Below are 13,133 nucleotides of genomic sequence, written 5' to 3'. Positions count from 1 at the left end.
AGACATAAATGAAATGCGGGACACAGCTCCTAATTTCGGGACTGTCCCGCAAAATGCGGGATGGGTGGTCACCCTACTTTAGACTTACACATTTTAATTATTTGAGTTTTCCATGGTTGTTCACATTTCTGTCTTAATAACTGAGGGGATTATGATCAGAGGAAGGTTAAGTTTAAGATAAAAATGTTTAAATGTAATATGGGTCATAAAAAAATATCAATAATTATCGATATCGACCGATATGAAACACTGATATCGTGATACAGTTTTCAGCCATATCGCCCAGCCCTAACTGTAACTACATGAAATAAGAGGGTAACAAGCACCACTTTAATTTACGGCCTGTAATGTCATACTTACCCTGTAACTACATGAAATAAGAGGGTAACAAGCACCACTTTAATTTACAGCCCGTAATGTCATACTTACCCTGTAACTACATGAAACAAAAGTAGCTATATATGCCCATGTATTAAAAAAGATTGCAATAGTTCTTTCTACTTGCCTTGAAACAAAATTTGTTGTAATTACGCAGTACTTTCCGGGCTGTAATCTAAAGCATTACCATGGAAACTTCTATTAAATCATGACTCTGTAATGCTGGAGACCGTGATGATGGGAAGAAGAGAAGATCCAGAAGTTCAGAGATCATGCAGAGATCTACTGATGTATCCCAGAGGATTGATTTATGGTCTATTTAATGTTCTGATGCAGTTAGAATTGGTCATTGTTCCGTTTTATAAAACATTTCATTATATTCTACTTTTCAATAGTTCCAAATTAGTTAGATTTTTGTATTAAAAAAAATGTATACAGCAAGGATGCATGAAATTGATCAAAGATTCTTTTCATGTAAATAATGTTTGGATAATATTTGAGACAAAAGTTTTTTCTCTTTCTATTGTAGACCAAAACACACATAAACAAACCCATATATATTCCTGCATATGTAAATGCACAATGTGTTGTGTTCAGCCTGGATGAAAATTAGCATTGTGTTAAGAACAAATAAGATGATGCTGATTGGATTACTGTGTTTTGACCGACACCCCTTGAGGAGATCTAGAAATCAGTGAAATCAGTCACTTTTTCAGTCATACTAAATAAGTTGGGAAACTATTTTACTGATAAAGTCACAAGGCAGCGCTGACAACAACTTTCTGTGCGCATGTATGTTTCTGTGTGTGTGAAAGTGTTTGTCGTACTGTATGTGTGCTTTTGTTTGGGTGAAAGGTGAAGAAATTAGACCTGTCATGATAACTGCAATATTGTAATACAGTAATACTGACAAGCCAACCAAGAGGATGGCAAGCAACCGCAAAAGATGTTAACTTTTTAATTATTTTTTTCAAGAGGTGCTGTCACTTTAAATGTGCCATAGAATTGAAAATTGAATTTACCTTGGCATAGTTGAATAACAAGAGTTCAGTACGTGGACATGACATACAGTGGGTACGGAAAATATTCAGACCCCCTTAAATTTTTCACTCTTTGTTATATTGCAGCCATTTTCTAAAATCATTTAAGTTAATTTTTTTTCCTCATTAATGTACACACAGCACCCCATATTGACAGAAAAACACAGAATTGTTGACATTTTTGTAGATTTATTAAAAAAGAAAAACTGAAATATCACATGGTCCTAAGTATTCAGACCCTTTGCTCAGTATTTAGTAGAAGCGCCCTTTTGATCTAATACAGCCATGAGTCTTTTTGGGAAAGATGCAACAAGTTTTTCACACCTGGATTTGGGGATCCTCTGCCATTCCTCCTTGCAGATCCTCTCCAGTTCTGTCAGGTTGGATGGTAAACGTTGGTGGACAGCCATTTTTAGGTCTCTCCAGAGATGCTCAATTGGGTTTAAGTCAGGGCTCTGGCTGGGCCATTCAAGAACAGTCACAGAGTTGTTGTGAAGCCACTCCTTCGTTATTTTAGCTGTGTGCTTAGGGTCATTGTCTTGTTGGAAGGTAAACCTTCGGCCCAGTCTGAGGTCCTGAGCACTCTGGAGAAGGTTTTCGTCCAGGATATCCCTGTACTTGGCCGCATTCATCTTTCCCTCGATTGCAACCAGTCGTCCTGTCCCTGAAGCTGAAAAACACCCCCACAACATGATGCTGCCACCACCATGCTTCACTGTTGGGACTGTATTGGACAGGTGATGAGCAGTGCCTGGTTTTCTCCACACATACCGCTTAGAATTAAGCGGTATATAAAGCCCCGACTGGTGGAGGGCTACAGTGATGGTTGACTTTCTACAACTTTCTCACATCCTCCCGACTGCATCTCTGGAGCTCAGCCACAGTGATCTTTGGGTTCTTCTTTACCTCTCTCACCAAGGCTCTTCTCCCGCGATAGCTCAGTTTGGCCGGACGCCCAGCTCTAGGAAGGGTTCTGGTCGTCCCAAACGTCTTCCATTTAAGGATTATGGAGGCCACTGTGCTCTTAGGAACCTTAAGTGCAGCAGAATTTTTTCTTTTGTAACCTTGGCCAAATCTGTGCCTTGCCACAATTCTGTCTCTGAGCTCTTCAGGCAGTTCCTTTGACCTCATGATTCTCATTTGCTCTGACATGCACTGTGAGCTGTAAGGTCTTATATAGACAGGTGTGTGGCTTTCCTAATCAAGTCCAATCAGTATAATCAAACACAGCTGGACTCAAATGAAGGTGTAGAACCATCTCAAGGATGATCAGAAGAAATGGACAGCACCTGAGTTGAATATATGAGTGTCACGGCAAAGGGTCTGAATACTTAGGACCATGTGAAATTTCAGTTTTTCTTTTTTTAATAAATCTGCAAAAATGTCAACAATTCTGTGTTTTCTGTCAATATGGGGTGCTGTGTGTACATTAATGAGGAAAAAAAATGAACTTAAATGATTTTAGCAAATGGCTGCAATATAACAAAGAGGGGGTCTTAAAATTTAAGGGGGTCTGAATACTTTCCGTACCCACTGTACAGTGAGTCTCAAACTCCATTGTTTCCTCCTTCTTATGTAAATCTCATTTGTTTAAAAGACCTCCGAAGAACAGGCGAATCTCAACATAACACCGACTGTGACGCAACAGTCGGATCATTAATATGTACAACCCCAATATTTGCATATGCCAGCCCATGTTCAAGGCATTAGACAAGCCAGTATTAACGTCTGGAGCAGCACAGCTGAATCATCAGACTTTATGCAGGTAAGCAAGCGAGGACAATAGCAAAAAATGACATGATCCATGATATCATGGTATTTTTAGTGATATTTGTAAATTATCTTTCTAAATGTTTCATTAGCATTTTGCTAATCTACTGTTAAATGTGGTTAAAGCTACCATCGTTTCTTACTGTATTCACAGAGACTGGAGCCGTCTTTATTTTCATTTTTAAACACTTGCAGTCTGTATAATTCATAAACACAACTTCATTCTTTATAAATCTCTCCAACAGTGTGTAATGTTAGCTTTAGCCATGGAGCACAGCCTCAAACTCATTCAGAATCAAATGTAAACAGCCAAATAAATACTATACTTACATGATATGATATGCTGTATGACGAACACTTTGTAAAGATCCATTTTGAGGGTTATATTAGCTGTGTGAACTTTCTTTATGCAATGTATTATAGAGTAGCGAGCTTGGGGGCGGGGAGCGCGAGCATTTAAAGGGGAAGCACGCTGAATCGGCGCATTTATAATGATGCCCCAAAATGCGATTTCTTTCCCTGCTGTTCACAGACATAACCTGTGTGAATGAATTTTGCATAACCTTTGCATAACCTTGTGTGTATTTGACAGTTTAAGCACAATAAGACATGAAAGAGAATTTAGGTTAATTAATACTCAAGACATGCCATCTGACAGACAGCTTTATGTGTGCGTGCTTCAGTTGTGTGTGCTCAGAAAACTAAATTAGTAGTTTAGTAGTAACTGATATAGCTTTAATAAACTTTTTCAAATAATGCAAATAATAAACTTTCATAATGAAGAACTGTTTATTCCGTAATGCTCACATATTCTACTAATCAAATAAACAAATAAACTAATGACTCATCGAATATGTGAGCATTACGGCATGTATATTGACTAGAGGTGCAACGGTTCTCTGTAAAAAAATCGAACCCTACGGTTCTCCACTTACGGTTCGGTACGCACTTGCACCGCGGTCCATCTCGAATGATGACGCATCTATTGGTTAATATGGTTTGTTTAAAATAGCAATTCGGCCGCATTCATCTTTCCCTCGATTGCAACCAGTCGTCCTGTCCCTGAAGCTGAAAAACACCCCCACAACATGATGCTGCCACCACCATGCTTCACTGTTGGGACTGTATTGGACAGGTGATGAGCAGTGCCTGGTTTTCTCCACACATACCGCTTAGAATTAAGCGGTATATAAAGCCCCGACTGGTGGAGGGCTACAGTGATGGTTGACTTTCTACAACTTTCTCACATCCTCCCGACTGCATCTCTGGAGCTCAGCCACAGTGATCTTTGGGTTCTTCTTTACCTCTCTCACCAAGGCTCTTCTCCCGCGATAGCTCAGTTTGGCCGGACGCCCAGCTCTAGGAAGGGTTCTGGTCGTCCCAAACGTCTTCCATTTAAGGATTATGGAGGCCACTGTGCTCTTAGGAACCTTAAGTGCAGCAGAATTTTTTTTTTTGTAACCTTGGCCAAATCTGTGCCTTGCCACAATTCTGTCTCTGAGCTCTTCAGGCAGTTCCTTTGACCTCATGATTCTCATTTGCTCTGACATGCACTGTGAGCTGTAAGGTCTTATATAGACAGGTGTGTGGCTTTCCTAATCAAGTCCAATCAGTATAATCAAACACAGCTGGACTCAAATGAAGGTGTAGAACCATCTCAAGGATGATCAGAAGAAATGGACAGCACCTGAGTTGAATATATGAGTGTCACGGCAAAGGGTCTGAATACTTAGGACCATGTGAAATTTCAGTTTTTCTTTTTTAATAAATCTGCAAAAATGTCAACAATTCTGTGTTTTTCTGTCAATATGGGGTGCTGTGTGTACATTAATGAGGAAAAAAAATGAACTTAAATGATTTTAGCAAATGGCTGCAATATAACAAAGAGGGGTCTTAAAATTTAAGGGGGTCTGAATACTTTCCGTACCCACTGTACAGTGAGTCTCAAACTCCATTGTTTCCTCCTTCTTATGTAAATCTCATTTGTTTAAAAGACCTCCGAAGAACAGGCGAATCTCAACATAACACCGACTGTGACGCAACAGTCGGGATCATTAATATGTACAACCCCAATATTTGCATATGCCAGCCCATGTTCAAGGCATTAGACAAGCCAGTATTAACGTCTGGAGCAGCACAGCTGAATCATCAGACTTTATGCAGGTAAGCAAGCGAGGACAATAGCAAAAAATGACATGATCCATGATATCATGGTATTTTTAGTGATATTTGTAAATTATCTTTCTAAATGTTTCATTAGCATTTTGCTAATCTACTGTTAAATGTGGTTAAAGCTACCATCGTTTCTTACTGTATTCACAGAGACTGGAGCCGTCTTTATTTTCATTTTTAAACACTTGCAGTCTGTATAATTCATAAACACAACTTCATTCTTTATAAATCTCTTCAACAGTGTGTAATGTTAGCTTTAGCCATGGAGCACAGCCTCAAACTCATTCAGAATCAAATGTAAACAGCCAAATAAATACTATACTTACATGATATGATATGCTGCATGACGAACACTTTGTAAAGATCCATTTTGAGGGTTATATTAGCTGTGTGAACTTTCTTTATGCAATGTATTATAGAGTAGCGAGCTTGGGGGCGGGGAGCGCGAGCATTTAAAGGGGAAGCACGCTGAATCGGCGCATTTATAATGATGCCCCAAAATAGGCAGTTAAAAAAATGAATCTATAGGGTATTTTGAGATGAAACTTCACAGACACATTCAGGGAACACCTTTCACTTATATTACATCTTGTGAAAAAGGGTTCTAGGGCACCTTTAATACACAGATCTATACACATGCGATTTCTTTCCCTGCTGTTCACAGACATAACCTGTGTGAATGAATTTTGCATAACCTTGTGTGTATTTGACAGTTTAAGCACAATAAGACATGAAAGAGAATTTAGGTTAATTAATACTCAAGACATGCCATCTGACAGACAGCTTTATGTGTGCGTGCTTCAGTTGTGTGTGCTCAGAAAACTAAATTAGTAGTTTAGTAGTAACTGATATAGCTTTAATAAACTTTTTCAAATAATGCAAATAATAAACTTTCATAATGAAGAACTGTTTATTCCGTAATGCTCACATATTCTACTAATCAAATAAACAAATAAACTAATGACTCATCGAATATGTGAGCATTACGGCATGTATATTGACTAGAGGTGCAACGGTTCTCTGTAAAAAAATCGAACCCTACGGTTCTCCACTTACGGTTCGGTACGCACTTGCACCGCGGTCCATCTCGAATGATGACGCATCTATTGGTTAATATGGTTTGTTTAAAATAGCAATGTGGAAAACAGACAGACAGAGTTCAGATAATGTATGTTTCAGTCGATGGATGCGCACAACGTTGCAACAACGATAATCAAAAAGCATGGATAAAACAGTCACTCTTTGTAAACTGTTAACTGCGAGTGCCGTATGCTCTAATGTCCAGTCATTTACGCCGTCATCACCCGGGTGTTGATAGCGCGCGAGCGCAGGTGAGACTTGAACAGCACACGTTGCTATCTGTGTTTAAACTAAACTCATTTAAGCCTTGCTGATTTAAACCTTCAAGAACAAGACGCGAAAGAGAACTCGCACGCGCTGTGAGAAGATTTGTGTGCGCTCATCCGAAGCGCGCACACGCTTATTTCAGTCAGCGCGCGAATACTGAGTTCTCTTTCAAGTGTTGTGCTTCAGCGGCCAAATTCATACAAAAATTATGTCATCATGCCCGTCTTGGCGAGTATCCTAGCAAACATAGTCGGTTATGTCTTAAGTGAACGTATATTAGTCGAGAAAGACAGCGCATGTGTAACAGAGTATGTACGGGATCGTGCATGTCTTACAGGGAAAAAAAACTATTCCTGCTGCCTGTTTTTAATGTTAAATCAAACAACAAATAACAAAGAAATCACTCAATGCTCTTGACTGAATAGTTTTTGTAACTTCAATAATGATTAATCTTTATTTATTTTATACAGTAAAGATAATATGCATGCAGAGTTATTTTATATTTGATTACGTTATCCATTTTTTGTACCTGAAAACTACTGTTAGATACCTGAAAAACCTGAAAAGCACTGCTTATTTTATTTGAATATTTGCTTTATTGTACTTATTTGTGATGTTGCTTGTTGTTGTGATGAATGATTGTTTGTTCTTATTTTCTTTATTTTTATTTGACAGTAGTCCTATTTTCCCTAAACATAGCACATACCGAACCGTACCGAAACCGTGACCCTAAAACCGAACGAACCGAACCGTGAGCAATTTGAACCGTTGCACCCCTAATATTGACACAATAATACTTCTGAAGTAAAATCAACTGAATTATGCTATGAAACACTCTGAAATACATCTACAATTATAATAAATATTGTTACTTGCAGAGTTATTAACGCACAGCAATACCACACAGGGAAAAGCAGACTTTTAAAGGAAAAAACAAAGTCAGAAAACTCATAGGCCTATAACATAACTCTGCTGAAACAAAACTTTCTGTGTGTAACCCCTCCACCCAGGTCCTACTCACCCCGCTCTGCACGGGCCTCGAAACTGGGTCTTCAGCGTGGGAGTTGGACGCTCTAACAAGGAGTCTAAAGGCTGCAACCTCTAGTGTCAGTCGCTAGAGCATCTCTTGAGACCAGAGGAGTGAGGTTTACTCACAAAGTTGGCCTCCGTTACATGCGCATGCACCAGATAAAACAAGTTTGACTTGCACAAGCATGAGGAGGGAATTTTGGACAGTAATTGCGATATAGATGGTAATCAAAACCAAGCAGATGTTGTTAGTATTTGGCAGAGTATCCAAGATAGGCATTATTCTGGATAGGGGGGCGAGGAGCAGCAGCTCATTTACATTAAAGAAACATGCATGAAAACAGCATGTTTTTGCTTGCAATCAAAATGAGTATTTACAACATGCATAATAAATTATCTGTGGGGTATTTAGAGCTGAAACTTCACAGACACATTCTGGGGACATCTGTGACTTAAACCTTTAAGACATACGGGAGAGTCAGTGCTTCCGTTTGCGTGTCTGTTTAAGAGACAATATGAACTGAAACCAAATAGGTAGCACAATAATTCTTTTTGCACACAAAATCAGAGACTTTACAGTTCAGATCAAGCCTCCAACATGCTCCTATTGCATTGTTTTCACCCTCCAATGAGTCTGAGTAATATGTGTGTTGCTCTTAGAAATCAAAATTGTATTTTGTGTGTATTATTTTACTATTTTATTTATATATATTGTGAATCGGGACTTTTATTTTGAAATCGCGATCTGATCTTGCAGAAGTGCGCATGTTCTAGAACGTTCAGAAACGAGAGAGAGACAAAGATGACGCAGCACAGCTCATATGTGCGATCTTTTAACAGTTTATTCTTGGAAAACATTTGACTAAAAAGTAATTTACGAATTTAATCAAGTTATTATGGATGTTTGATTGTAGCAAGCGATGCTACAAACTGCCTGAAATGTTTATTTACAAATTTTATTTTTTGTATTTGCAGTTTTACAGTAAAGAATAATAACCAAGAAAAGTACGCCTTGGGACTTTATTCTAAATGTTCACTATCTGTCTAATGGAGCACAGTCACGTGCTATAAGGGCGGAATAGTAAAAAGTCAACATCACAGCGGAATAAGCTTAACAAGATCACTGCATGAACAGCTCATGATACTCCGGTCTTCCAAGACAGTTCCTCCCCCTGAAGATAAAGTGCAATTCACAATGGAGCAACAACAAGGAGCAAGCTATCAACCAACTGAGGAAGGGGCGCATATAAAGACATTCACAGAGCCTCTTCAGCAGATGGAAATACAATCTCAATCTTCCAGGTCATCATCAAAAAGGTCCAGCACAAGTTCAGCAGCCATGAGAGCCAGAGCAAAAGCAGTTGCAGCATGCCCTCAAATCGCCTATGCAGAAAAAGAAGCAAATATGATAAAACAAAAAGCGGAAATTGAAGCAAGTATGTTGAAACAAAAAGCACATCTTACAAGTTGAACATGCAGCAGCAGTCACTTCAGCTGAAGCAGCAGCATATGAGGAAGAAGAGGAAGAGCTTGAAAGTGGCAAACTTCATGTAAAACCAGTTCCTGACATGCAGCCAGTCCATGTTGCTCAGCGTACCTGTGAGTATGTACAACAGCACTCAAGAGAATCTTTCACAGAACACCCATTCAATGATGAGCCCTTAGAAACCAAAGTTAAGCCACCATTGACTTCAGTTGCGGTTGGTGTTGATTATACCCTGCTGGTGCCACCTAGTGCAGATATAGATAATCAGCGTCTCATAAGCCAAAAGAATGGTGCTGTAAAGAAAGAAACAGAAAATGAGAATGATGTGAAACGAACATCATTTCATCATTCTTCACAATATGTACCAGAGACACAAGTACCATCAGATCTAACTAAATATCTGATTAGATGTGAAATGGTTAGCTCTGGTCTTCTGAAATTTGATGACTGTCCAGAGAACTATTGGGCATGGAAATCTTCTTTTGTTAACTCAACTAGTGAATTGAATCTAACAGCCAGAGAAGAGTTGGATTTGATGGTGAAATGGCTAGAAAAAGACTCCTCTGAACAAGTAAAAAGAATAAGATCTGTGCATATTCTTAATGCAACAGCAGCACTTAGTATGGCTTGGCAGCACTTAGAGGAGTGCTATGGAGCACCTGAAGTGAAAACGCACTTATAAAGAAAATTGAGAATCTACCGAAATTGTCAAACAAGGACAACCAAAAATTGAGAGAGTTAGGAGATATTCTTCTTGAACTGGAGTGTGCAAAGGCTGATGGGTACCTTCCGGGTCTTGCCTATCTCGATACTCCACGTGGGGTTAATCCAATAGTGGAGAAATTGCCCACATGCCTCCAAGACAAATGGATAGTTCAAGGGTCCAAATATAAGGAGGATCATCAAGTAGCATTCCAACCCTTTGTCTTTTTCTCCCAATTTGTGAGAAATCAAGCTAAAATAAGGAATGACCCCAGTTTCTCATTCTCGACCTCTAGTACTCAACTAGCATCAAGCAGAGCCAAACCTAATAAATTCAGCGGAAAGAGTGCTATAACTGTACATCGAACAGAGGTGCTATCTCAGACGTTAGACCAGCAGTATAAACAGCCTCAGAAACTAATTGAAAGCCCTGATCGACTATGTCCTATTCAACGCAAACCTCACCCTCTCAAAAAGTGTAGAGCCTTTAGAGAGAAATCAATAGAGGAGCGCAAATCCTTTCTAAAAGAAAATTATATCTGCTTCAGATGCTGTGACTCTACCAAACACATTGCGAAAAATTGCAAAACTCCAATCAGATGCTCTGAATGTAACAGCAAACGACATGTTGTGGCTTTGCACCCAGATTCAACAGTCTTGATTTCAGAAAAGCCTGTCAAGGAGAAAGAACAATGCGGGGAGCAGACTGATAGCTCACTCACCTCAGTTACTTCAAAATGCACAGAGATATGTGGTGAGTCCAGTCATGCAAGATCATGTTCTAAAATTTGTCTGGTGACAGTGTATCCTGCTGGCAAAAGAGAGAAAGCAATCCGGGTTTATGCTGTCTTGGATGAACAAAGTAACAGATCTTTAGCCAAGACAGAGTTTTTCAATCTTTGAGATCAAAGCCAGCTTTTCCCCATACAAGACCTGTGCCGGGGTAAATCAGACTTCTGGACGGAGAGCCATCAACTTTATAATAGAATCTATAGATGGACGAACAAAACTCTCACTGCCAACCTTGATAGAGTGTGATAGGCTGCCGGATGATAGAACAGAGATTCCCTCTCCAGATGTTGCTCAGCATTATCCGCACTTAAGGCCAGTTGCAAATCAGATCCCTGCAGTTGATCCCAATGCTCCTATTCTCTTACTTTTAGGACGAGACATTCTGAGGCTGCACAAAGTTAGAGAGCAAATAAATGGACCCAATGATGCTCCATATGCTCAGCGACTGGATCTCGGATGGGTGATAGTTGGGGAAGTATGCTTGGGAACAGCGCATCGCCCTTTGAGTGTGAATGTCTATCGAACACATGTGCTCAGTAACGGTCGCACATCATATCTCACTCCTTGTCCAAAACAGATTCAAGTGAAGGAATGTGTAGTTGGAACACCAAAGCAACACTACATGTTACCAGATAACAATGGGAAATCAAGTTTAAGGAAAACTACTGATAACTTAGGCTGTGTAGTGTTCCAAACAACGCAAGACGACGACAAACCTGGTCTTTCTGTGGAAGACAAAACTTTTCTAGAAATCATGGACCATGATGTCTATTCTGCAAATAGCTGGGTTGCACCATTACCTTTTCGCTCTCCAAGGTCTCGATTGCCAAATAACAGAGATCAAGCTATGAAACACCTCATATCACTGCGCATAACTCTAGATAAAAAACCTGAGATGAAAGATCAGTTCATTGAGTTCATGCAAAAACTTTTCGACAATGACCACGCAGAGAATGCTCCTCCCATAGATAAAGAAAAAGAGAGCTGGTACCTTCCCATGTTTGGTGTGTACCACCCGCAAAAACCTGATCAAATTAGGGTTGTGTTTGACTCGAGTGCAGAATTTGAAGGCATGTCACTTAACAAGTGGGCCTGATTTAAACAACACACTCCTTGGGGTTCTTGTGAGGTTCTGCAAAGAGAGCATTGCAGTGACAGCGGATGTACAGCAGATGTTTTATTGTTTTGCGAAGACCACAGAGATTATTTACGGTTTTTGTGGTATAAAGACAACAACCTAGACAAAAGGATAACTGAGTACAAGATGAAAGTCCATGTATTTGGAAACAGTCCTTCACCTACTGTGGCAATTTACTGCATGCGACGTGCTGCTCTGCAAGGAGAAAACAATCATGGCTCTGATGCAAAACACTTTGTGGTGAGAAATTTTTATGTTGATGATGGTCTGACTTAAGTTTCCACTCCTGAGGAAGCCATTGATCTCTTTAGAAACACACAAAAGATGCTTGCAGAGTCAAATCTTAGATTACACAAAACCGCATCCAATAGCAAAACCGTTATGTAAGCTTTCCCAAAGAGGATTGTAGTGATTTTTACTTTGTCCATTCAAGGACGCAAAGTAAAATAGGGATTGGTACTCACGTCACCGCCGACGTTGTGATTTTTGGATCACACGTCTCTTAAGGTGTGGTTATGAGTACATCAGATGACCACTTCCCCCTTTTTCCCTAGTTCAGGGCACCAGTCAAGGTATTTTACCTTGGCAGTATGAGAACACTCCCAACAAGGGCTTTCATTCATTTAGAATTAATGTAAAGTGGTCAGCTGATTTATCTGAAAGATTGGTGAAATTGCTAACTTTGCGAACCTCTTTTGTATTATCAGCACAAGGAAGACACAAGTGTAATAAAATAAATTTTATTAACAAAAAGATAAACAAGAATAACTAACACAACTACTAAATGAATACTATGAATGATAAAGGAATAAAGTGCATAAGCTACATAGAATACAAGTGATTAAGTTGGGTGTGGCTATGGAAGAGTTACGTTATCTTATGGAAAGATAAACTGTTTCTCTGAAAATAATAAGGTGGAGAACCTCATTATGCACCAAACAAATAAACGAAAGATTATTTGTTATTAACTAACATCAGCTATATTACATTTAATGGAAATTAGGAAATTATATACTGATAATATACAACAATGCCAAGGTCTCTGGAAAGAGGTTTGGTTAAGTGATATTTATGTTCCACTTGGTTGAGTCCGATGACGATGACTTCTTCCACTGGTTGTGCTGGGTGACAATGCAGTGGGGAGAGGAGCCAGAATCTGTTTCAACAGTCTTGAACACGAAGCTCTGTGGGATGCTGATCTCCTGGAGCACCAAAGGGTCCTAAAATCTGGAACACGCAGATGAGGCCCTGGTGTAGGTGCAGAAGGTCCTTAACAATC

The 13,133-nt window shown here is 39.5% G+C and overlaps 1 protein-coding gene across 5 annotated transcripts in view; it reads right to left on the bottom strand.

The window, feature by feature from the left end:
• Window positions 1-13,133, bottom strand: part of LOC125250028 (NLR family CARD domain-containing protein 3-like) — a 64,045-nt gene that overhangs the window by 17,147 nt on the left and 33,765 nt on the right. The window contains exon 10 of one of the 5 annotated variants that reach the window (XM_048162327.1): window positions 7,414-9,515. The exons of the other annotated variants lie outside the window; for them this stretch is intronic. Coding sequence (XP_048018284.1) covers window positions 9,428-9,515 — 88 coding nt within the window. The 3' untranslated portion in view covers window positions 7,414-9,427. Of the gene's footprint in view, window positions 1-7,413; window positions 9,516-13,133 lie in introns of those variants that run through there. 5 annotated transcript variants of the gene reach the window in all.

The sequence above is a fragment of the Megalobrama amblycephala genome, linkage group LG17 (genome assembly GCF_018812025.1).
Source record: "Megalobrama amblycephala isolate DHTTF-2021 linkage group LG17, ASM1881202v1, whole genome shotgun sequence".
Lineage (NCBI taxonomy): Eukaryota > Metazoa > Chordata > Actinopteri > Cypriniformes > Xenocyprididae > Megalobrama > Megalobrama amblycephala.
Note: the sequence above shows the minus strand (reverse complement) of the source record. Positions and strands in the feature narration are given on the sequence as shown.